This window comes from Eschrichtius robustus, chromosome 6 (genome assembly GCF_028021215.1).
Source record: "Eschrichtius robustus isolate mEscRob2 chromosome 6, mEscRob2.pri, whole genome shotgun sequence".
Classification (NCBI taxonomy): domain Eukaryota; kingdom Metazoa; phylum Chordata; class Mammalia; order Artiodactyla; family Eschrichtiidae; genus Eschrichtius; species Eschrichtius robustus.
Genome location: NC_090829.1, coordinates 86807942 through 86834479, shown reverse-complemented (window position 1 = coordinate 86834479; position 26538 = coordinate 86807942). Strand labels below are relative to the sequence as shown.

The 26538-nt window shown below is 37.9% G+C and overlaps 1 protein-coding gene and 1 pseudogene across 7 annotated transcripts in view; one reads left to right on the top strand and one right to left on the bottom strand.

Annotated features, from left to right (window-relative positions):
• SPICE1 (spindle and centriole associated protein 1) overlaps positions 1 to 26538 on the bottom strand; it is a 70675-nt gene that overhangs the window by 16857 nt on the left and 27280 nt on the right. For 6 of the 7 annotated variants that reach the window (XM_068546736.1, XM_068546741.1, XM_068546742.1 and 3 more), the window contains exons 8-12: positions 15617 to 15700; positions 13837 to 13979; positions 13489 to 13626; positions 12871 to 13136; positions 2417 to 2548 (exon numbers count right to left, since the gene is read on the bottom strand). In XM_068546736.1, the coding sequence (XP_068402837.1) occupies positions 2417 to 2548; positions 12871 to 13136; positions 13489 to 13626; positions 13837 to 13979; positions 15617 to 15700 (763 nt within the window). The remainder of the gene's footprint in view (positions 1 to 2416; positions 2549 to 12870; positions 13137 to 13488; positions 13627 to 13836; positions 13980 to 15616; positions 15701 to 26538) is intronic. The other variant, XM_068546740.1, reaches the window with a different exon arrangement.
• LOC137766663 (3-oxo-5-alpha-steroid 4-dehydrogenase 2 pseudogene) lies at positions 16465 to 23483 on the top strand (annotated as a pseudogene).

Sequence of the window (26538 nt, the reverse complement as noted above, 5' to 3'; positions counted from 1 at the left end):
GAACTCACATAGGCTTTTCAAACTTAAAATACACAAAACTAAACTCCTCCTGAACATCCCCACCTTATCAATAACAACTCCATCCTTCTAACTGCTCAGGCCAAAACTCTGACTCTTCTCTCGCATCTTCCCCTTCAGCCCATATCCTACCCATTGGCACATTCTACTGGTTGACTTCAAAATATATTAAGGGGCTTCCCTGGTGGCACAGTGGTTAAGAATCCACCTGCCAATGCGAGGGACATTGCCTACTAGCTTAAAGTGTTTACAGATTCAACATCAGGTCAAGATACATTCCTTCTGATGATGTCATATCTTCGTGAGGCTGAGTTTTCATTAGTTGCTGTGCTAAAAAGCAACACTGCATAAAAATGATTGTGGAATAGGAAATAAGATTGATGGTGTCCAATATGATTCCAATCTATGAGAAGCTGTACAATGCTTCATGTACAACACGTATACATATTCCATTAGTAAATAACTGTGGCTATTTAATCATGATAAAAATAAGACTTTTTCAATCAATTTACATGTATTATTTTTTTCACACAGCACCCAAGCTGTAAAGACATAAATGTTTATTAAGTTGTTTGAACCTAACTACTTAATAAATGGAACTGTTGGGTATTTCTTTGGTCTAGGAGTGTCCTGAGGCACTAAGGGCTTGAATGGAGCTAGGGCAGTGATCTCTGATCTAATCTCAACACAACAGCCTAGAGTGATTCTCTTAAAACTTAAGTCAGATCACATCTCTTCTCTATCCAAAACCCTGCAGTGGTTTCCCATCTCATTCAGAACAAAAGCCCAAGTCCTCACTCAGCCTGCAGGGCCCCATGTGATCTGGCATCCCTGCTCTTGTCTCCTCCTGCGCTCCCTCTCCCACATCCCACTCCTGCCACCCTGGTCTCCTTGATGGCTTTGAGCTCAATAGCCACGCTCCCACCTTAGGACCTTTACCCTTTCTGTTCCTCTGCCTCGAGTGCTCTTCCCTCAGCTATCAGCATGCTCGCTTCCTCACCTCCTTGAGGCCTTTGCTCAATGTCACCTCCTCAGACAGACATGGCCCATCCCATTTATACCTTCCCACCTTGGGCACTTCCTATGCCTCTTACCTGCTTTATTTTTCTTTATAGTACATAATAACCGTCTAACTTACAATATACTTCACTATTTGGGGGATGTGTTTATTTAGAATATAAGCTCCTTGAGGGCCAAGATTTTTTTTTTCGTTCACTACTGTATTTCCTGCACCTAGAACAGTTCCAGGCCCACAGTAAGTGCTCAATAAAGATTTGTTGAACGTATTAGTATACTTTAAAAGTGTACTATCTTCCTAAGAGAACTGAAAGTATATGTTCACACAAATACTTGTACATGAATGTCCATAGCAGCATTATTAATTCATTACACACAAAAAGTGGAAACAACTCAAACGTCCTTCAACTGATGAATGGATAAGCAAAATGTGGTAGAGCATATAATATGTAGAATATTATTGGGCAATAAAGAGGAATGTAGTACTGATACACGTGACAACATGGATGAACCCTGAAAACACTATGCTGTGTGAAAGAAGCCAGACACCAAACACCACATATTGCATGATTCCACTTATATAAAATATCCAGATTAGGCAAATCTATAAAAACATAAAGTATATTTGTGGTTACCAGGGGTTGAGGGGAGGAGAGAATGGAGAGTTAATGCTAATGAGTATGGGGTTTCTCTTCGGGTTAATGAAAATACTCTGCACTTAGCTAATGGTGCTGGTACACAACTCCATGAATATACTAAGAAACCACTGAACTGCACACTTTAAAAGGGTGAGTTAAATGGTATGTGAACTATATATCAATAAAAAAAATTGCATGTCTTATATCTAATGTCCATTGACACAAACATAACTTGTTTACTAACTACTTATTTTCTAATCTCTTTTGGCTGTTAAGTAAAAGTAATAATAACCACTATTTGAGAACAAAAAGATGAATAAACATACTGAAGATACTATAAACAACTTTAAACAGCATGTTATAGGAGGGTTCCTCAAAGGGTATCCTCTGCTGTTTTGAAATGAAAAGTAGCTATCAGAACTCATTTCATAACTCATTTCACGTTTTGGATAAATTATTATAATATTGGTAGTTATCATTTAAATGTAGATTCCGTCTTCCCCAATAAATAGTAAGTTTCTTAAAGATAGTAGACTTATTCTACACTATTTGTAGTCCAAGTTTCTACTATAGTACCTCCAATATAATAAACGTTCCATAAAAGTTACTCTTGATGATAATAAAGAAGCACTAAGTAATCATGCCAGCACAACTAAATCAAAGGCAAAGAAGAGAATCTCATACATCCGTAAAGATGCTTTATACTACTAAACACAGAAAAGTTTGGGATCTCATCTAAGTACCTGGGTAGCAGTATTTTCTTCTCTAAGGAGAAGAATTTCAGCTGTCAGAGCATCAATCAGCTCTCGATGTTCGCCTAATGCTTGTTCCAGTTGCTGCCTTGTCTCTACTTCTTTACGCAGTTGGAGCTCACTCTACAAAAAAAAATGTCAAATAAACTCCCATCCACAGCATCACATGTTGAAAACTAAAAGTTTCTACTCAAAGCTGTCAAAGAAGAGAATACTTACAAAATATATATTATGTGACAGTAATGACAATTAAATATTTTTATTAAAAGGTTTATAGTTGATTATAATGTGCTGCTTTATCCTCTTCCCTTCTTTAAATATAACACAATGAACAGAATGGTATATAGAATTAAACAACTACAATTTTTATAGAAGAGAGTGGAAGGAAGTACATATACATGTTGCTTGAATGTACGTAGGCCATCTCCAGAAGGACACACTGGTATCTGGTAATGATAGTTGGCTACAAGGAAGGAAACAGGTTAAATGGAAGTTAGGTGTGGGAATTAGGTTTTTCATCGTATATTCTCCTGTATCTTTGAATTTCATACCATGTAAATGTATCACCAATTCAAAAATTAAGTTTATTAAAATATAATTAAAAATAAAAAACAGGTTTAAATGATTTAGCTTTGTAAAGCAAGTGATTAACTAAAAAGTACATGCTTCTAAGCCTGTAATACGTTCAGAAAGCCAAAAGTACATTCCTAGAGATTCCTAACTACCGGGTAGAAGAATGTTAAGACTATCACAAGTCTGACAGTATAATAAATCTTTTAAAAGCAAATTTAGATAGATCTCTACAAGATGGTGGAGTAGAAGGACCTGAGCTCACCTCCTCTCACGAAAACACCAAGATCACAACTAACTACTAAACAACCATTGACAAAAAAGGACTGGAACCTACCAAAAAAGATCTTCTACTTCCAAAGGCAAATAAGAATTCACGAGATGGTAGGAGGGACACATTCACGACACAGTCAGATCCCATACCTGCTGGGTGGGCAACCCACAAACTGGAAAATAATTATATTGCAGAAGTTCTCCCACAGGAGTGAGAGTTCTGGGCCCATGTCAGGCTCCCTGGTCTGGGGGTCTGGCACTGGGAGGAGGAACCCCCAGAACATTTGGCTTTGAAAACCAGGGGGGGCTTGATCACAGGAACTCCACAGGACTGGGGGAAACAGAAACGCCACTCTTGGAGTGTGCACACAAGGTCTCGTGTACACCAGGACCCAGGGGAAAAAGCAGTGACTGCAGAGGAGCCTGTGCCAGACCTACCTGCTGGTCTTGGAGGGTCTCCTGGGGAGGTGGGGGCGGCTGTGCCTCACTGTGGGGACAAGGACAAGGACACTGGTGGCAGAGGTATTGGGTAATCATTGGCGTGAGCTGTCCTGGAGGCTGCCATTTTGATGCCAAGACCCGGCCCCACCCAACAGCCTGAAGGCTCCAGTGATGGGACGCCTCAGGCCAAACAACCCACAGGGCAGGAACACAGCCCGACACATCAGCAGACAGGCTGCTTAAAGTCTTCCTGAGCCCACAGCCACCTCTAAACACACCCCTTGACACGGCCCTGTCCACAAGATAGACAAGACCCAGCTCCACCCACCAGTGGGCAGCACCAGTCCCTCCCACCAGGAAGCCTGCTCAAGCCTCTTAGATCAGCTTCATCCACCAGGAGACAGACACGAGAAGCAAGACAAACTATAATCCTGCAGCCTGTGGGACTGCAAACACAGAAAGTTAGACAAAATGAGACAACAGAGGATTATGTTTCAGACAAAGGAACAAAATAAAACCCCAGAAGAACAACTAAGTGAAGTGGAGATAGGCAGTCTACCTGAAAAAGAATTCAGAGTAATGATAGTAAAAATGATCCAAGATCTCAGAAAAAGAATGGATGCACAGATCGAGAAGATACAAGGAATGTTGACGAGGTAGAAGATATAAAGAACAAACAAAAAGAGATAAACAATGCAATAACTGAAATGAAAAATACACTAGAAGGAATCCACAGCAGAATAAATGAGGCAGAAGAACGGATAAGTGAGCTGGAAGACAGAATGGTGGAAATCACTGCCACAGAACAGAATAAAGAAAAAAGAATGAAAAGAATGGGGACAGCCTAAGAGACTTCTGGGACAACATTAAACTCACCAACATTTGCATTTTAGGAGTCCCAGAAGGAGAAGAGAGACAGAAAGGGCCTGAGAAAATATGTGAAGAGATAATAGCCAAAAACTTCCCTAACATGGGAAAGGAAACAGTCATCCAAGTCCAGGAAGCGCAGAGAGTCTCATACAGGATAAACCCAAGGAGGAACATGCCAAGACACATATTAACACATTACTGACCAGGGGATTTTTGCAGAAACTAAAACTGGTGGCCGGCAATTTGTTATGTAAGTGAATATGGAAACACTCGCATTTGAGTAAATACTGACAACTTTTTTTTGCACTTAATGTATTTATTTGAAACGTTGTACATGTCTTACTAAAGCATTCTAATATTTTGTTAGAGTGTGATAGGCAGTATAGCAGGCACCTCTGTGCAGGGGAACAGAACATCTATTACAAACATACTGTGTTTCACTGTGCTTTCCCCTGAAAGAACGGATGCTACACTTTCTGGCGGCACTTTTTTTTAGTCCTGTGGGTATTATTTCCTAGAATATGTTTTTATTTTACCTGATAGTTGACAAGGTGGATCTTTGCAGGGGGCTCTTTTAGAAACGCCACAAGAAGGACCAGGTGCAGGACTACCACTACATTCACCAGAATGGTCTTTCTCTAGCTAAAAAAAATTACTTGTAAGTCATTTTATTCTGTGCATTAAGGCTACAGTAAATTTTAAACACATTGAATAAACTGCAATTACTCAAAAGAAACCCAGTTTCTTATACCATTTTCGAGTTTTCCAGAGGACACTGAAGTTTGACAGATTTGATCAGATTGATCAACTCCTTTCATATATTTATTATACTCTATATACAAGTGGGCTTAGTTATCTGATGGCCAGTCCTCCTGTCTTCTTTTCCTGTAGATGCTATGGAGGCGTCATGAATAGTTGTCACCATGCGGACTAGCCTCTTGTCTTTCCATATAAGAAGAATCACTTCTCCCTTCCGTAAGAATGTCATTTCTCCCCTCTGTAGGTTTTTAGATTTCGCCTTTAATTGGTTTAATAGACCACGATTCTCTCTTATAGTCCCACAAACTCTGGTTTTATTTTTCAACAATATTTCAGATGTGGACACAGTTGTAATAACTGTCTTTGTAAATATGGTGCCATGAACCAAGATAAGGTTGTAGGACCAATAATATTGTTTCTTGCAGTTTCTTTCCTTCAGCCGTGTAAATCTCAAGGCTGCATGTGTATCCAGTTTCACTTTCCCTAACCATCCTGACCAAAATTCCATATTTTGTAAGTTTTCTGGGATTATAGGTTTTGAACCTGAGTCATCCTCTCCACTTTATCACTGCCTCCTCAAGTGATAGCTCTTGTTTGGGTACACAGATTGATTGAAATTTTGGTAGAAAATAATCCAAAAGAGATTTAACTTTTGAAATTCTGTCTGCAGGACGTGGAGTTTCCAAGTTATCATTAAAGTGAAGAAATGTCATTATTTGTTCGAACCTTCTTCTCGTCATAATCTTTGGAAAGATAGGTGTTTCAAGTAAGGGATTAGTCGACCAATATTCTTTCCAGTGTGACTTTCTTATTTGTTCCATCAAAACTATTAATCCAAGAAACTTCTTCATGTCACCATTGCTTACGTCAGCCCATTTTAAAGCTTTATCATACTTTTTATATGATTTTTCATTCTGTTGGTGATACAAGTTTGTTTGAGAAGCGACCAACTCGAAAAAGTCGTTACCAAAAATTAATTCTGCTATTTCACTAACACTTTGTGGGTTATTACATTCAATAGTTACAGCTGACACACCCGTAAAGTCTTCTAATTTTTGTGAAATGTTGCCTTCAACCCACTCTTCTGTAGAAGCAAAGAAGCACTCTCCAGCACTGTGAGTTTCATTTTCACTTTCTGTATCAGAATCAATCACTAAGGTTTTTTGTCTTTTTGTTGCTCTAATATTCACATCTTCTCAATCAGAACTATATTCTGAAGAACTATCATCTTCTGAGACACTAGTATATATGTCACTAGGACAATCAGAGAAAGTATCTGCATAAAATTCACCGAAAAATTCTTCTTCACTCAAAATTTCATGATGTATAATTTTTGAAGATTTTACGATAATAAACTTGCGTTATAATTTACACAAGGTTGGAATAAAAACCTAATGGAGCAAAACGTGAATGATAATGACAATCACAAGTTGTATAATGAACCCTTGATCAATTTTAAGCCCTAACAACTTCACACAGTGATATTAATTGTATCACTTTCTAAAAACGTACTGATACGTCTCTGGTCAATAACATTCAGGTAACAAAAGATGTATTAATACATCTCCGGTCAATAAGTTGTTAATCAAATGGACAAAAATTAAAGACAGAGAAAATATTAAAAGCAACAAGGGAAAAGCAACAAATAACATACAAGGGAATCCCCATAAGGTTATCAGCTGATTTTTCAGCAGAAACTCTGAGGCCAGAAGGGAGTGGCAAGATATATTTAAAGTGATAAAAGGGGAAAACCTACCCCCAAGAATACTCTACCCAGCAAGGCTCTCATTCCAATTCGATGGAGAAATCAAAAGGTTTACAGACAAGCAAAAGTTAAGAGAATTCAGCACCATCAAACCAGCTTTACAACAAATGCTAAAGGAACTTCTCTGGGGGGAAAAGAAAAGTCCATAACAAGAAATGAGAAAATTGCAAACGGGAAAATTAACTGGTAAAGGCAAACATACAGTAAAGGTAGGAAATCATCCATACACAAATATGATATCAAAATCAACAATCGTGAGGACAGTACAAATGCAGGATATTGGAAATGCATTTGAAATTAAGAGACCAGCAACTTAAAACAATCTTGTATATATATAGACTGCTATATCAAAACCTCATGATAACCACAAACCAAAACTCTACAATAGACAGACAGACAAAAAAGGAAAAGGAATCCAAATACAACATTAAAGATAATCAAATCACAAGAAAAGAGAACAAAAGAGGAAGGGAAGAAAAAAGACCTATGAAAAGAATCCCAAAATAATTAACAAAATGGCTATAAGAAAATACATATTGGTAATTATCTTAAATGTAAATGGATTAAAGGCTCCAACCAAAAGACACAGACTGGCTGAATGGATACAGAAACAAGACCCATATATATACTGTCTGCAACAGACCCACTTCAGACCTAGGGACACATACAGACTGAAAGATATTCCACGCAAATGGAAATTAAAACAAAGCTGGAGTAGCAATACTCATATCAGACAAAATAGACTTTAAAATAAAGACTGTTACCAGAGACAAAGAAGGACACTACATAATGATCAAGGGATCAATCCAAGAAGAAGATATAACAATTGTAAATATACATGCACCCAGCATAGGAGCACCTCAGTATATACGGCAAATGCTAACAGCCATAAAAGGAGAAATCTACAGAAACACACTAAGAGTGGGGGACTTTAATACTCCACTTACATCAGTGGACAGATCATCCAGACAGAAAGTCAATGAGGAAACACAGGCCTTAAATTACACATTATACCAAATGTACTTAATTGATACTTATAGAACACTCCACCCGAAAGGAGGAGAATACACATTCTTCTCAAGTACACACAGAACATGCTTCAGGATAGATCACACAGTGGGCCATAAAGAAAGCCTCAATAATCTAAGAAAACTGAAAACATATCAAGCATCTTTTCTAACCACAACACTATGAGATTAGAAATCAACTACGAGAAAAAAACTGTAAAAACCACAAACACAAGAGAGTGGCATGGACATATATACACTACCAAATGTAAAATAGATAGCTAGTGGGAAGCAGCCACATAGCACAGGGAGATCAGATCGGTGCTTTGTGTCCAACTAGAGGGGTGGGATAGGGAGGGCGGGAGGGAGATGCAAGAGAGAGGAGATATAGGGATATATATATACGTATAGCTGATTCACTTTGTTATACAGCAGAAACTAACACACCATTGTAAAGCAATTATACTCCAATAAAGATGTTAAAAAAAAAAAGACATGCCACCTTTTTGATCTATGTACTCAACCAGCAAACAAAAACATGAGAGGTACATTCATCAAGCTGATAGGCTTCTGCAGTATCTCTTCAAGCCAGTAGGATCTGTGCCCTGCAGAACAATGTAGTCAGTATGTCTATAGGCCCTGATAAGCTTGAAAAATTATCCATACATTTTCTACATACGAGACTAACCAGAGCCGAGGGGAAAATCATGTCCCTACTTTGGTATTATCTGTCTGATGAGTTTAAGTGGGAAAAATGCTTTTCACTTTTTTCCGTAGTCATTGAAACTGATACTTTAATCTAAATAGTAACCTTAACATCAGTGTGACATTCCAGAGCTATTCTCTCATGTAGTTTTAATTTTCCCCCCACTTTGGAGAAATGACCTTGCACTACTGTGTTAAAAAGCAAATAGCTGCTTCAATATTTACATCAAAGGGTTTGTTCAATACATTTCAGTATAATAATTACAAACAAGAAGAGAATGCAATTTTGCATATCATAAGTGTCTTCTGAAAGTCACTAAAAATCCTATATCAATCTGGACACTGATTACGTCCATTGTCTCTTTAATGTAATATTTAATTTATTTTCACGGAAATGCCTCAGGTGAATACAACTCTTTCCAGCTTGAGGTTTGTATTTTGGGAAATAATTCACAGAGTTCAATGCTTCCAACTTTGATAGATTTATTGTCATGGCAGCGCCAAACATCTTTTTCTGATACTTGCTTACACATAGAGACTCAATGGGTCAAGTGATGAGAAGCAGAAGTTTAGTGCAGGTGCTTGTCCTAGTTTACACATATTTGGTATCCAACTCCTGGTAATAATGTTTACTTGCATGATGTATTATTGTTTTCAGAGAGCTGCCATATCCATTTCTCTTTGTTACAAACCTGTGGCTGTAATTTCTGAATCACTCCAAAAGGTGTCCTGCTTGAGAACGTGTGCACTATCACTCCTGCTAGAACTGCATATCTTTGGACACTGTTATTTCTTCTAGGTAAAATAATAGGGAGAGGAGATATGTTCAGGTGTAAGAATTGAGGAAATATGTTTCACTTAACAAAGATCTCATCAGCAGTCCAGTGGAAATCAGTGATTACATTTAGTGAAAAGTTCTTCCCCAGGTGGAGCTTCTGGACCTAATGAAGGTGGAGGTATTTTTCACTCCTTGCTTTTTCTCAGAGAAAGCAGAACCATTATTCCTTGCAATGATGTGGGGAAAGAATAGTGGAAGCTCTGCTCTCCTACAATGAGTCCGCGATGCAGAACCTGGGTAGGTTCAGTATGTTAATCTATTTGTGTCATTCCTCTGTTGAGGACAGGTCAAGGATTTCCCTTTGCCTGCAGAGTAAGTAATATTTATGGTTCTTCGCATGGCCCATAAAAAAATCCTAAAGATGCTACCAGAAAACTACTAGAGCAATCAATGAATTCAGTAAAGTTGCAGAATACAAAATTAATACACAGAAATCTGTTGCACTTCTATACACTAACAAAAAAAAATCAGCAAGAGAAATTAAGGAAACAATCCCATTTACTATCATATCAAAAAGAATAAAATACCTAGTAATAAACCTACCTAAGCAAAAGACCTGTACTCCTAAAACTATAAGATGCTGATGAAAGAAACTGAAGATGACACAAACAGATGAAAAGATATACCATGTTCTTGGGTTGGAAGAATCAATATTGTCAAAATGACTACACTACCCAAGGTAATCTACCAATTCAATGCAATCCCTATCAAATTACCAATGGCATTTTCTGCAGATCTAGAACAAAAAAAAATCTTAAAGTTTGCATGGCAACACAAAAGACCCTGAATAGCTAAAGCAATCTTGACAAAGAAAAATGGAGCTTGAGGAATCAGGCTCCCTGACTTCAGACTATACTATAAAGCTACAGTAATCAAAACAGTATGATACTGGCACAAAGACAGACTTATAGATCAATGGAACAGGATAGAAAGCCCAGAAATATACCCACACACCCATGGTCAATCGATCTATGACAAAGGAAGCAAGATCATACAGTGGAGAAAAGACAGTCTCTTCAGTAAGTGGTGCTGGGAAAACTGGACAGCTACATGTAAAAGAATGAAATTAGAACATTCTCTAACAGCATACACAAAAATAAATTCAAAATCGATTAGAGACCTAAATGTAAGACCGGATACTATAAAACTCTTAGAGGAAAACATAGGCAGAACAGTATTTGACATAAATCCCAGCAATATCTCTTTGGATCCATCTCCTAGAGTAATGAAAATAAAAACAAACAAATGGGATCGAATTAAACTTAAAAGCTTTTGCACAGCAAAGAAAACCATAAGCAAAACAAAAAGACAACCCTCTGAATGGGAGAAAATATTTGCAAATGATGTGACCAACAAGGGATTAATCTCCAAAATGTATTATATAAACAGCTCATGCAGGTCAATATCAAAAAAACAAACAACCCAATCAGAAAATGGGCAGAAGGCCTAAATAGACATTTCTCCAAAGAAGACATACAGATGGCCAAAAAGCACAAGATGCTCAACATCGCTAATTATTAGAGAAATGTAAATCAAAACTATAATGAGGTATCACCTCACACTTATCAGAACGGCCATCATCAAAAAGTCTACAAACAATAAATACTGTAAAGGGTGTGGAGAAAAGTGAACCCTCCTACACTGTTGGTGGGAATGTAATTTGGTATGGCCACTACAGAGAACAGTATGGAGGTTCTTTAAAAAACTAAAAATAGAGCCACCAGATGATCCAGCAAGCCCATTCCTGGGCATATATCCAGAGAAAACCATACTTCGAAAAGATACATGCAACCCAATGTTCACTGCAGCACTATTTACAATAGCCAGGACATGGAAGCAACCTAAATGTTCATCGACAGATGAATGGATAAAGAAGATGTGGTATATATATACAATGGATTATTACTCAGCCATAAAAAAAGAATGAAATAATGTCATTTGCAGCAACATGGATGGACCTAGAGATTATCATACTAAGTGAAGTAAGTCAGACAGAGAAAGACAAATATCATATGATAGCACTTATAGTGGAATCTAAAAATACAAATGAACTTATTTATAAAACAGAAACAGACTAGCAGACTTAGAAAACAAACTATGGTTACCAAAGGAGAAAGGTTGGCGGGGGGGGGGGGGGGGCGGGGGCTAGGGATAAATTAGGAGGTTGGGATTAACATATACACACTACTATATATAAAATAGATAATCAACAAGGGCCTACTGTATAGCACAGGGAACTCTACTCAACACTCTGTAATAAACTATATGGGAAAAGACTCTGAAAAAGAATAGACATATGTATATGTATAACTAAATCACTTTTCTGTACACCTGAAACTAACATAACATTGTAAATCAAATATACTCCAACATAAAAAATAAAAACATATATATAAAAAACAGAAGTAAACATTTTAATTAATTAATTTTTTAAAAAGCAAATTTAGGAAGACATCTCCAGAGAAACTGATACATGTAAATTAGGGTGGTGAATCAACTTTTTTTAAATGATAAAATTTCCTTAAACAGTTTTTGGTCATATTTGCTTAACAAATTTAAATATATAAAAAATAAATAACAGTTTAGATAGGTTTTTTAAAAAGGTATAATACATAACCATTTCTAATCCCACAGCATTCTGAGGACTGATTATTATTCACAAATGAATTAAAGATACAATTCTTGCTTGTCTTATAAATTATTTTTACAACAATAAAATGTCTCCCACTTCAGACACCGAAGCAAAGCCCAAGTTACCAGTGATACAAATAATATGAAGAATTTTCCTAATCTGTGTCTACAGATTACAGGCATACCACTCTCCAAACTGAACTGAAGTGGGAACAGCAAGCAGAGGAAAGCAGTAGAATGAGGACACGTTTAGTAGTTCTAATTAATCTGTAACTGCCAAACAGTAATATTAAGTATTAGCACAAGATATAATTTTATTTACAGCAGATTTACCTAACTAATCATATTTTACTAAAGCTCATATTAAAATCAACATCACTTATCTGATGTATCTGTATCAGGATGTAGTGGAAAATTAAGAGGATAAACCTTTACTACAGATAATCTAAAGCTGAGGTATTTTAAACAAAGCTATTCAAATTTGACAGTACTTTATTTGGAGATTGCAATAATTCAAGTGCAGAGGGGAAAAACCTACCCATTTCTGCCATTAGTCTGGCAGAAGAGAAAACTCTAATAACCTCACCTCTTTAAGGTAGCGAACCAGGCGGCAGAGGGAGCTCACGAGCGACAGCGTGAAGCCGGTGAGACCCTGACTGTTCTGGAGCCCCCGGACCTCGCGTCCTGTCCACCGCTCATATTCTTCCATTTCATGCTCCACTTCGTGTATCATGTGCTTGAGGACATCTAGGCTGGGGTTACTGCTATTCGGTAAGTGTGTGGAGGCTGTGCTGGCGGATAACACGCTATTCTTCTGTTTGGAACGAGCACGCGAATCTGGTTTTCTTTTCACTGATAATGACAGAAGTCATTCTATGTTAAGACCGGGAAAAATTACACTAGAAAAACGTCTGACTGTTGTTCACAATTTATAAAAGGTTTTTTATCGAACTTATCATCATTTTCTCATAAAGAATCTATACTGTTTGAACCAGATTTACACTATCTATAATGAATGGATGAGAACCATCCTTCTAGAGTTACATGGAATAAAAGGAGGCATTGCCTGGCTACCATTCAACAAACTCTTACTTAGTAGGATCCAACTGGATGAGTTTAAGGGAAAAGACATGCACTAAGAAACTAAGATAGCTGTGTCAAGTTACATGTTTAATAACCCACTTTGTCAATTAAGAGACTGAACCTTTATTTAGCAGCTGTTTTTGCTTCCTTGAGTTCAGCACTTGTCTCACTACAGAGCTTGAGTCTAGAGTCTCAGTAGATTCTTCCAGTTGAAGCCTCGTATGGATTCTCTTAACAGCATTGGTAGCATTCAGAGCAGCTAAAAGGGAGAATTTTTCCAAATGTATCTCAAGTGAACAACAACAAAAAATTTTAAGCATGTCAATCGACAGGTCAATGAGTATTTACTCAACCAGGCTAAGACAGTCAAAACTCAAGTAACGTTCCTTTAAAAAATTACTGTGCTTAAGAAAGAACATAATAAAGTAAGCTACTACTCTGGGAGAACTACTACAGTCAGGAACCAAACCTTTTTGTTCTCCTGATGGAGAAGCAGATGATGGAGTCCCTGAAGAGGTTGTTATTTGTGATTGTGTTGCTACTTTCTGCTGAATATCAGTCCGTAGTTTATTAATTAACTCGGAATTATCTTCCTTTATTTGGTGGAGAAACCTATAAATCATGGGACAACAAGCTATATTAGAATTAATAAGTACTATCATTTAACTTGTTCAACTGTTTACATGTTTGATTTGAAGAAACTTTTAATAATTCATAATCAAAGAGAAATATGTTTTGCTTTAACCTATAAGATAAAAATCTAAAATGCCAGTCTTCTCGGTGTTAGAAGGAATCATTCCATCTCCCTCCCAGTCTCCTAGCTATGTTGGCTCCTAAACCAGGAGCAATTTGCCCTTTCTGAAGTTTTGTGCTATAGGTTACGTCCTCCTCTCCCTTCCTCTAGAGAAAGTACATGGTTTCTATGAAGGAGCTTGTCCTCAGAGCACAGTCTCTGCTCAACACTGAAGTAAAGTGACTGGAGCAGACTCTGCCCCTGGGTTTCCGGGAGGCGGGGAGAGGGAATGAGAAGAAGAGCTACAGTGTAGGGGGTGAGAGAGATAAGCCTTTTGCTGTAATCATCTTTATCACTGATAAAGCTGATTTTTCAATCTCCAGTTGTCTGATTTCTTTGTCTATTCCCCAACTAGACTAATATTTAAAAGAGATAGAGGGTCTAAAAGTGGAAACAACCCAAATGTCCACCAGCTGATGAATGGATAAGTAAAATGTGCTCTATCCACACAAAAGAATATTATTCGGCCATAAAAAGAAGGAAGTGCTAACATGTTACAATATGGATAAATCTTGAAAACATGTGACTGACCCCAGACACAAAATATCACATACTGCATGATTCTATATAGAGGAAATGTCCAAACAGGCAAATCTACAGAGATTTAAAACAAAAACAAAAACAAAAAAACCCGGATTCATCTAACAAATTAGATTGGGCTGAAAGGTTCAGGAGAAAATGGGGTCTGACTATTAAAGAGTATGGGGCTTCTTTGAGGGTAATGAAAATGTTCTGAAATTGACTGTAGGTTGCACAATTCAATGAATATACTAAAAATCTAAAGATCTTTGAATATTATGCTTTAAATGGGTAGAGTGTTATGGTATGTGAACTATAAATCAACAAAACTGTTATGGGAAAACAACAACAACAACGACAGAGGAAAGGGGAAATCTTATTTAGTGGCTCTACAAACCTCAACCTAGAGGAGCTGCTTTCAAGTAACCTGTGGACAGCACATTGAATACTAGTTGCTATAAAGTTTAGTTAACAAAAGGCTGTAATGTGGTCCATTCACATTATGGCTAGTTATCAAAGCATCAGAAAGACTCCTCTGTAAGACAGTGTTAGTTAGGTCTAAGTCCAACCTTCAGGATAAGTCCTAAGAGGAGTGTCATAATGAGATTTCTGTACAAGTTGGGAAAATCCAAACCAGTTTGAACTCCCATTACCGTCTCTAATGTTTATACTTTTAAGAATTAGGTTATAACAAATAACAACAACAAAATAAGACAATACTATCTACGGTAGGCTTAAGAATGGCCCTCCAAAAGACACCCATAACCTAATCTCTGGAACTTGTGAATGTTACCTTACCTGACTAAAAAGGGACTTTGCAGATGTGATTAAGTTAAGGGTCTTGAAATAGGGAGATGATCCTGGACTATCCAAGTGGGCCCTGAATGCAATAATATGCATCCTTAAGAGAGAAGCAGAGGGAGGTTTTGACACTTACAAGTGGAGAAGGTGATGTGAAGGTGGAGGCAGAGGCTGGAGTGATGTGGACACAAGCCAAAAACACACCATCAGCCACCAGAAGCTGGAAGAGGCAAGGCGTGGATTATAACCTAGAGTATCCAGAGGGAATGTGGCAATACCAACACCTTCATTTCAGTCTAGTGAAACTGATTAAGGATTTCTGGCCTCTAGAACTGTGAGAGAATAAATTTCTGTTGCTTGAAGGCACCAAGTTTGTAGAAATTTGTTAACACAGCCCCAGAAAATTAATACAGAATTTGGTACTTGGATATGGGGTGCTTATGTAACAAATACCTAAAAATGTGAAAGTAGCTTTGGAATTGGATAATGGGTAAAGGCTGGAATTATTTTTAGGTGAATGATAGAAAAAGAGATTGCCTTAAAAAGACTATTGATAAAAATATGAATGTTGGGCTTCCTTGGTGGTGCAGTGGTTGAGAATCCGCCTGCCAATGCAGGGGACACGGGTTCGAGCCCTGGGCTGGGAAGATCCCACATGCCGCGGAGCAACTGGGCCCGTGAGCCACAGCTACTGAGCCTGCGCGTCTGGAGCCTGCGCTGCGCAACAGGAGAGGCCACGGTAGTGAGAGGCCCGCACGCCGCGATGAAGAGTGGCCCCCGCTCGCCACAACTAGAGAAAGCCCTCGCACAGAAACCAAGACCCAACGCGCCAAAAATAAATAAATTAATTAATTAATTTAAAAAAAAAATGAATGTTAAGGACTCTTCCAGTGAGGCCTCAAGAGGAAGTGAGGAGCATGGTAGAGAAAGCCTATATTATCATAGAAAATAACATGTCATCATAAATAGAATGTTGGTAGAAATATGAATATTAAAGGAGCTTCTGGTAAGGATTCAGAAGGAAATGAGAAACATGTTATTGGAAACTGGGAAAAAGGCAAACCTTACCATAAAGTGGCAGAAAACTTAGCTGAGTTGTGTGGGAAGCAGAATTTGTAAGCAATGAAACTGGATATTTAGCTGTCAAAGTTTACAAGGAAAGTACTGAATGTGCAGCCTGCTTTCTTCTTGCTGCTTACAGTGAAATGCAAGAGGAAAGAGATAAATTGAGAGAAGAACTGTTAAGCAAAAAGGAACCAGGACTTGATTTGAGAAATTCTCACTCTTCAGATTGCAAAAGATGCTCAAATTAGGAGTCACTGTTAGGAAAGCAGGCTCTGGAGAGAAGGACAAGTGTACAGCTGGATAATTTTTTGCTACTTCTAAAGAGATGAGGGGCATGTGACTCCTGGATCCCCTCAATGATCTCAGCAGAAGCCAGCAACAAAGACGGGATTATCCAGGAAAGATTAATAGAGGAGCTCTCATCTAAAGGCATGCTTTCCCATGACATACACAGGAGACCCATAAGATCTTTTGACAATGTTATACCATCAGAAATACTACAAGCTGGTACTGAAAGGGACAGAGATAGGATGAAATGAAGGAAGGGTGTCAAACTCCTAAAGTTCTCCAGATAGTAAACAGGCTGATAAAATTACTCAGGGGAAAAGATGGGCTTCAGAAAAAAGGAATAATGATTTCAAAGCCAGGGCTGCAGGTATAGAGACTAGATCCACAGACACAGAGTCCAAGGCCAGAGCCACAAGCACAGAGGATTGAACCATGGACCCAAAGGGTGAAGTGTCAACCACAGAGGATTATTACCAGGCCTTGAAACCTAATAAAATTTGCCCTGCTGGGTTGGGACTGGTGACCCATTTCTTCCTTTGATTTTCTCCTTTTTCAAATGGGGATGTCTATAATTATTATCCTATGTCTGTTCCATCATTGTATTTTAAAAGCAGATAACTTGTTTTCTAGTTTCACAGGACCACAGATGGAGAAGAGTATTGGCCCAGGGTGTATCATATCCAGAGTTATACCCATTCCTGACTTAGACGATGAGATTCGGTTTGAGTTTATGTTTAGATGAGATTTTGAACTTGAGTTGATGCTGAGACATTGGGGGATATTGGAATGGGCTGAATGTAAATTTTGCATGTGGGCCAGTGGGTGGACTGTGTAGCTAAATTATGGTCCCTGAAGATATGTCCATGCTCTCATCCCTGGAACCTGAAAGTGGCCAAAAATGGGTCTTTGCAGATGTGATTAAGTGAAAGATCTTGAGATGGTGAGGTTATCCTCTGTGGGCCCTAAATGCAATCAAGTATATTCTTATAAAAGAGAGACAGAGGTAGATTTTCTCTCTCACACACACACACACACAGAGGAGGTGATGTGAAGACAGAGGCAGAGACTGAAGTGATGTAGCCACAAGCCAAGGAAGACCAAAAGCCTTCAAAAGCTGGAAGAGGAAAGGAACAGATTTTCTTCTAGAGCCTCTGGAGGGAGTGTGGCCCTATCAACACCTTGATTTTGGTCTAGTGAAACTGATTTCAGATTTCTGGCCTCCAGAAGTGTGAGAAAATAAATTTCTATTGTTTTAAGCCACCAAGTTTGTAATAATTTGCTATAGCAACTCCAGGAAACTAACATACTACCTTGAATTTGGCAACTTTCAGTTTAGAAACTTAAAATACTTTATAGGTATTATTGGGTTGGCCAAAAAGTTTGTTTGGATTAAGATGTTATGGAAAAACCCGAGTGAACATTTTGGCCAACCCAATATTTTTGAAATATGATGGGAAGAAAAAGAAATTACTTTAAAGTATTTACTTCCATCTGAAGACAATATCCTCCTTTAGATCTAGAACTCAGTTTTACTTATTTTATTTACTTTGGGCATTGATTCACATCCAAGCTCCTTCCATTTCCATTGATGACCACTTATGAGCACCAATTCTATTTTATGGCAGCATCAATCACAACAGTATTTTAATGACTTTATTTCATAGACAACTTAGGAATATCAGCATCTCTAATGTATATTCCTAACATACAAACCATATCCAAAGGAAGCTACCCAAGCCTACTGAAAAGAGCAATTTTCCTTGTCATTCAGTTTTTGCCACTAGGGGTTTATTCCTCTCAATTCTTTCTCCCTTTTTTCCTCTGGATGCTCTAACATCACCTTTCCCTCTCCCCAGCCTATACACAAAGATCTACAGAGGAAGTAGGTATTGATAACGGTTAAAGTGAGAGAAATGCTTGCAATCACTGTTTCCTCACTTGGAATGTACTGACCCCCAAAAAACAGCAATGACTCAGTAGAGGCTTTTGAGGATTGGGTCAGGAACATATTTACCATGTATAATATTATTGCTATGAGAAATCAATTCAGTGCTCACAAGAACTCACAGAATTCACAGAAATTTTCAAACCAGAAGGCACCTTAAAAATCATATGTTCTACCCCCCTCATATTTTACAAGTGAGGAAATAAAGACCCACAGATTATCTAATTAGTAAGAAATCACAGGCTTAGTCCCCAGATTCCAAGTCTAATGCATCTTCTAATACCTCATGCCCAGCAGTCAATAAGAAACATTTTGAGACATAAGGTATTCATAAGTTGGAAATTGCCTTTTCAAACAACTAATGAGATAAAACTAAACTTAACCTACCAAATGAAAAAAATTATTTGATTCAAGTGTAAAGGATAAAAGTAATTCTGTACAAGATTAGTTATATTAGGCTCTGAAAGAAAAAGTACTTAAAAGACGATACATATTTCCAGGTATTCCTAACAAAATGGTGACCAGCTAAATTTGAATTACTCTACACATCCTCCAAAGAACTATACAGTGAAACAAGAAAAGCAAATAAAACAGCGTATAACCCATACCTTCTATATTATTGGAAGACAGAGAATACTACTAACTTCAAACTACCTGTAAGTAGAAAAATAAGCATCAAATTCCAGCAAAGATATTTCTTGAGCTCCTGTAGGAAGCCTTTGCAAAGAATGGGGGCAGTTCAAAATGACTGCACAGAGAAAAGGAAAGCTGAGAGCCTAATGGTGACAAAAATCACCTCTAGAAAGAAAAAGTCCACTCTAAGTATGCAAATACTTAAAAAAAAAAACAAAAAAACAAAAACCTGGGCAATCATAACACCACCAAGAAGTTTGTAGAACCCAAGGTGGTAGTCTTGGGAAGGCATCACTTCTTAAGGAGAAGAGAGCGAACAGGAAGGGAGAGGTACCCTTTAGAGGCTGAGTGCTAAAGGAGAAAAGATGCAAAAGTCCTTCAAGACAAAAGAGAACCACGATATTGGAGGACAAGCCAACTTTAACCCACCAACACTTTTTTTTAAAAGAAAAAAGGCTTTAAATAAGCTGTGCCTCACCATAAGTGAGAGAAGAATCACCCAAAACTCCCAACCCTCTCCACAAAATGTACAGTATAACAAAGGCAGTATATCAAAACAGAAAACTGAAATTGAAATATTTCAGCTAATGAGAATTCCTGCCCCCAACATGCAAAGAGAAAGAAGAAAACTATAACATAATACTTTAAACAGAATTAAATATACTTTAAAAAGCATTTCTTGAATCAGAAATTCTAAAACTAAGCCCAGAAATGGACAAAGAGCAGGAAGGAATAAAATAAGAACTGATTAAACTGAGGAAAGAAATCAAAGAAAAAGAAAAACTATGTCAGAAATAAAGATTAAATTACAATGTGTCCATTGGAGAATTGTTAAATAAACATTTAATAAGCAACATTAAAGAATTACAGAAAAACAACAAAAAGAATAAAAATAAGATTAAGAATACAAAGGGTTAAAGAGAAAGTGCTTGAAGTGGAAAACAGGAAAAATCTTTTGTGTATATAAAAGGAATCTCTGAAAAAGAAAAAGAAAACAGTGATTTAGAACTAATATTTAAAACTATAATCCAAGAATACTTTGCAGACCAAAAAAAAAGAGAGCGAGAACTGAATATATATATAGGAAAAGGTGTATATATATATAATATAGGAAAGGTCCAACTGTGTTGGGAAAGGAAAACTTGACCTGGAAAGGTAAACTCCAAGAAATAGCTTAGCGATATTTAAATTTTAAAGACAAAGGAAATCAAGTCACTAGATAAAAATGCCAAATTATTTATAAGGGCAAGAAAATTATCCTAGCATCAGACTTCCCAAAAGCAACATTCAAAGCAAACAAAGAATGGAGTAGCATTTTCAAGAAAGTTAAGAAAACAAAATAGAAACCAAAGATTTTATATCCAGCCAAAATGTCCTTCAAATATCAAAGCCATACAAAAACTTCTAAACTTTCAAAAACTCAGGGAATACTGTATTCACAAGCCCTACAACATGAGCTTTGTCTAACTGAGAGAATCAACCAAGAGTTAACTAGGGAAACATCAGAAAGGGACTGATGATGAGCATTTAATATATTTAATTATAGCTCTAAGACTAAAACAAAAATGGAGGTACAAGAGGAAAAAAATATGTAAATGTTTTATGTTCTGTTAAAGGAAAAAAAATGCAGCTAAAAAAATGGGGATGAAGATGGAAAGAAAAGAAGGGAAAAAATGGGAATGCAGCATAACTCACTTGCAGCATAGGCAATAGGTAGAAGTCAAAAAGACCACTGAAAACCAACCTGACAGTGAAAGGTTGAGTAAGAAAACAGGGAACTAAAGGCTCTATAAAAGGTTGATATAAAGAAATAAGCAACTAGAACAAAAATTACAAACTTCCTAAATACCAAAGAAATTTTTTAAAAGAACAGAGAAAACATCTCACATAGAGAAGGAAAACTGTAAAGTATAATACACATAGTACCATAAAATAATATGACAAAGTTGACACCAAACATATCAACCATATCAATACATGTTACAAGCTTACTTCACCAGTTTAAAAAAAAAAAATTGATTTTCAAATTGGCTAAGAAGGCAAGATCCAATTCTATGTGTTTTTCTTTTTTGGCCATGCCATGCAGCATGCAGGATCTTAGCTCCCCGACCAGGGATAGAACCCATGTCCCCTGCCGTGGAAGCACAGAGTATTAACCACTGGACCACCAGGGAAATCCCCAATTCTATGTTCAATACAAGAGACACACCTAGTACACAATAATTCAGAAAGGCTAAAAATAAAAGAATGAGCAAAGATGATCCAAGCAATTAGAAACAAGAAAAAAGCAGAGGTTTTATTCCTGTTACCAAAGTACAATTGAAGCCAAGAGGCACTAAATGTGACACTTTTATAATGCTAAAAGCCGTAATTCACAATGAAGATATAATACACATGGATATCCATGTATCAAAAAACACAATAACCATCTTTATAAAGATGGAGGTATTTTAACTGCAAACAGAATTACATATACAACATCAAATGCAAAGAAACAAATAGGAATAGCAAGAGACTTTAAAACACTACTCTCAGTATAAGATAATGGCAAAAATAAATAAGGATACAGAAGAAGTAAACAACATAATCAGTGAGGTGGACCTTATGGATATACATATAGAACTTTATACCTTGTTAATAAAGAATATACCTTCTTTTCAAGCACAGGCATGGGACGTTCACAAAAATTTGATCATATATTTGGTCACAAAGAAAACATCATTAAGTTCCACAAGTAGAAATATTACAAACCACACTCTGGATGCAATACAACTAAAAATAACTGTACAAGAAAACCAAGAGGCTCTTCTATCTGGAAACTTAAAAATGAAAGAAAACAACAACAAAAAACTATTAAATAACTCTTAGGTAAAAGGGCCAATATAAACTGAAATTATCTAATTTCTAAAATAACAAAGCACTACATATTCAGATGTGTAGTACACATTTAAGGCAGTGATCATGGAAAAATTCAAAACCTTAAATACGTTTATCAATTAAAATAAAAGAATGAAAATAAATGTATTAAATTCTAAACTCAAAAAGCTTTAAAAAAAAACAAAACAAAACAAAAGAAAGCACAACGAAGAAAATAAAAATAAAAGCAAAAATTGATGAGGAAGATGGGCTTCCCAAGTGGCGCAGTGGTTAAGAATCTGCCTGCCAATGCAGGGGACACCGGTTCAAGCCCTGGTCTGGGAAGATCCCACGTGCCACAGAGCAGCTAAGCCCGTGCGCCACAACCACTGAGCCTGCGCTCTAGAGCCCGCGAGTCACAACTACTGAGCCCATGTGCCACAACTACTGAAGCCCACGTGCCTAGAGCCCGTGCTCTGCAACAAGAGAAGCCCACGCACAAAGCCCACGCACCACAACGAAGACCCAGTGCAGCCATAAATAAATAAATAAATTTAAAAAAAATAATAATAAGGTAGCAGAATATCAAGATAACATACTGAAATCAGCTTGGCATCAAAATGGCAGCCTCCAGGACAGCCCACGCCAATGAGTACTCCCTAGTACCTCGGCCACCAGTCCCCACAGTGAGCCACAGCCACCCCCTACCTCCCCAGGAGATCCTCCAAGACCAGCAGGACATTTGTTTACTCAATGCTCACTAGAAGGAGACCCTTTCCAGTTGTATTCCTTTTCAGAGGCTTTGCCTTCTGCATGGGAAACGGATTCCTCCAAGGCTACTATCTGGTTTACTGTGATGAATACCCTGCTGAGTGGTACAGAGACATACAGTTTAGCCTGGGTGTCTTATTTATTTTGTTAATGGGAATCAACATTCATAGTGACTGTAATACCCCAGCTCAGGAAGCCTGGAGAAATCATCTATAGGATTCCAGAAGGTGGCTAGTTCATGTACATTTCTGGAGCCAATTTCCTTGGTGAGATCGCTGAATGGATCGACTATGCCCTGGCCACTTGGTCCCTTCCAGCACTTGCGTGTGCATTTTTCTCACTTTCTTTCCGTGGGCTACGAGCTTTTCACCACCATAGGTTCTACCTCAAGATGTTTGAGGACCACCCCATGTCTCGGAAAGCCCTCATTCCATTCACCTTTTAAAGCAATGAAATAAAAGGGAACAAAGCTCCCACAGTCCTGTTGAAAACCATAAAGCTGCTGAACCTGTAACTTTTAAAGTCCCACTGTGTATATGTAAAGTAGGCCTCTGGTGTTCTGGTGAGGATTCTGAAAGGGCCCCTTAGTGTTTCCTCCCATCCTCCCTGAGGGTCTCTGTCCTGATCTCCTATTGAAGCTTCAACAAGGCCCTTTTTTACACAGAGACATCTGCTTCTTAGCTATTCCTCCTAAAAAGTGCAAAGTTCCCTAAGTATTTTTTTTCTTTGGATGACCCAAGTACAGGTGGCTTTATACCTGCTCTGTATCAGAGTAAGACAGCTCTGTTGTCGAGAAAGTTTTGAGTTGAGGGCAGTGCTTACAGAATTTATTAAAGGTACACATTTGACACTTAAACAAATCAGCAGACATTTAAATTCTGAAGCTGCACAGACCCAGAGCAAATCTCTTCCCAAATGAAAACCCACTCACATTTTCCTTTTCCTTAGTTAATAGTGAAAGATGTGAAATGATTAAGTAGACTTTTAATAGAGGAACCCTCTCTTCGTATTGCTGAAAATGCAACAACGCATTGACCCCATTTCAAATTTGTGCACTGTCTTCCAGAACATTCCACAATCCCTGCTAGAGATATCGTAGGCTAATCCAGAACACTGGTGTGGGTTTTACTGAAGGTCAGGTTTTAAAGATCACAAAGAAGAGATGACTCTGGTTGACTACAAAGAGAGCAAAAGAGTGTTTTACAATAGACTGCAAATTCTCATATTCTTAGAAACCAGTGGAAATATCCAAGTATGAGAGTGTCAAATAAGGGAAATTACCGAGTAAGAGCATATGCTGTTCGCCTCGACGAGACATGTACCATGACAGTGAAGCATCTCAGAAGCACCCAGCAACTCTTCCCTTCTGGAGATTCTGCATCACAGTCCTCAGGATCTGATCAAGAAGGCATCCCCTAGGGGTGCCTTGAACTTCAGTCCTCAAAAGTCCCTGGGGCAGAGGCTGAAAATTGCAACCGGAGGAACACCTCTTGGCAGAAAACCTGCTTTGTTTGGCTCCAACAGTGTTCCACACATAGTTAGGTTTTCTTTTTTTTTTTACATTCAAAGTTTCCAAAATTTAAAAATTAGGACGTTTCTACATTCTCTAGTTTCCTTTTAAAAGTTAGAGGATCTGGGCCCGTGGAGCCTGCGAAGAACTGGGACTGATCAGCTGGTAGACATCAGAATTTGCAACCTCTGTGCAGGGGTCACCCTCATGTGAGTGCTGAGACTTTGTGCTCTCTAAAGAAGGGGCTAAACACTCAAACCGTATGACGGTATTTGTCAATGCAGGTCTAGGTCTGGGGCCAGCATTGGTAATATTTAGCAAACCCCTTTGAGAAATGAGCACCAGTTTTATCAGATGTAGTGCTAATTGCAGAAATTCACTAGATAAAACACATAGGACACTCAAAAGACCTGAAGATGATGTAGATTACTGAAAAATACAAATTGTAATCATATAAATACATGTTTTGCTGTTTAAATGCCTGTCGAATCATGAATAAGTAAATTTTTTTAAATTAAAAGATCCCCAGGGACTTCCCTGGTGGTGCAGTGGTTAAGAATCCACGTGCCAATGCAGGGGACATGGGTTCGAGCCCTGGTCCGGGAAGATCCCTCATGCCGTGGAGCAACTAAGTCTGTGCGCCACAACTACTGAGCCTGCACTCTACAGCCCGCGAGCCACAACTACTAAGCCTGCGTGCCACAACTGCTGAAGCCTGCGCGCCTAGAGCCTGTGCTCCGCAAAAAGAGAAGCCGCTGCAATGAGAAGCCCACGCACCGCAATGAAGGGTAGCCCCCGCTCACCGCAACTAGAGAAAGCCCACGCACAGCAACAAAGACCCAACGCAGCCAAAAATAAATAAATAAATATTAAAAAAAAAAAAAGATCCCCAAACTAAAAAAAAAACAAACACTGATATCAATAGCCTTCATAACACAAACAACTAGTTAGAGGGTGCGATGGAAGAGAAAGCCCCATTTAAAATAGTAACAATAAACATTAATAAAGGAAACTGAAGATGATTCAAAGAAATGGAAAGATGTTCCATGCTCCTGAATTAGAAGAGTTAATATTGTTAAAATGGCAATACTACCCAAAGCAATATACAGATTTAACATGATCCCTATCAAATTACCCATGACATTTTTCACAGAACTAGAACAAATAACCCTAAAATTTATATGGAACCATAAAAGACCCAGAATTGCCAAAGCAATCCTGAGGAAAAAGAACAAAGCAGGAGGCATAACCCTCCCAGACTTCAGACAATACTACAAAGCTACAGTAATCAAAACAGCATGGAATTGGCACAAAAACAGACATTTGGATCAATGGAATGAAACAGAGAGCCCAGAAATAAACCCACACACCTACGGTCAATGAATCTTCAACAAAGGAGGCAAGAATATACAAGGGAGAAAAGACAGTCTGTTTAGCAAGTGGTGTTGGGAAAGTTGGACAGCCGCGTGTAAATCAATGAAGTTAGAACACACCCTCACACCATACACAAAAATAAACTCAAAATGGCTTAAATACTTAAATATAAGACATGATACCATAAAACTCCTAGAAGAGAACATAGGCAAAACATTCTCTGACATAAATCATACCAGTGTTTTCTGAAGTCAGTCTCCCAAGGCAATAGAAATAAAAGCAAAAATAAACAAATAAGCTTATAAGCTTTTGCACAGCACAGGAAACCATAAACAAAATGAAAAGACAACCTACAGATTGGGAGAAAATATTTGGAAACAATGTGACCGACAAGGGCTTAATTTCCAAAATACACAAACAGCTCATACAACTCAATAACAAAAAAAACCCCAACAACCTAATCAAAAAAATGGGCAGAAGACCTAAGTAGACATTCCTCCAAAAAAGAGATACAGATGGCCAATAGGCACATGAGAAGAAGCTCATCATCGTTAATTATTAGAGAAATGCAAATCAAAACTACAATGAGGTACCACCTCACACCAGTCAGAATGGC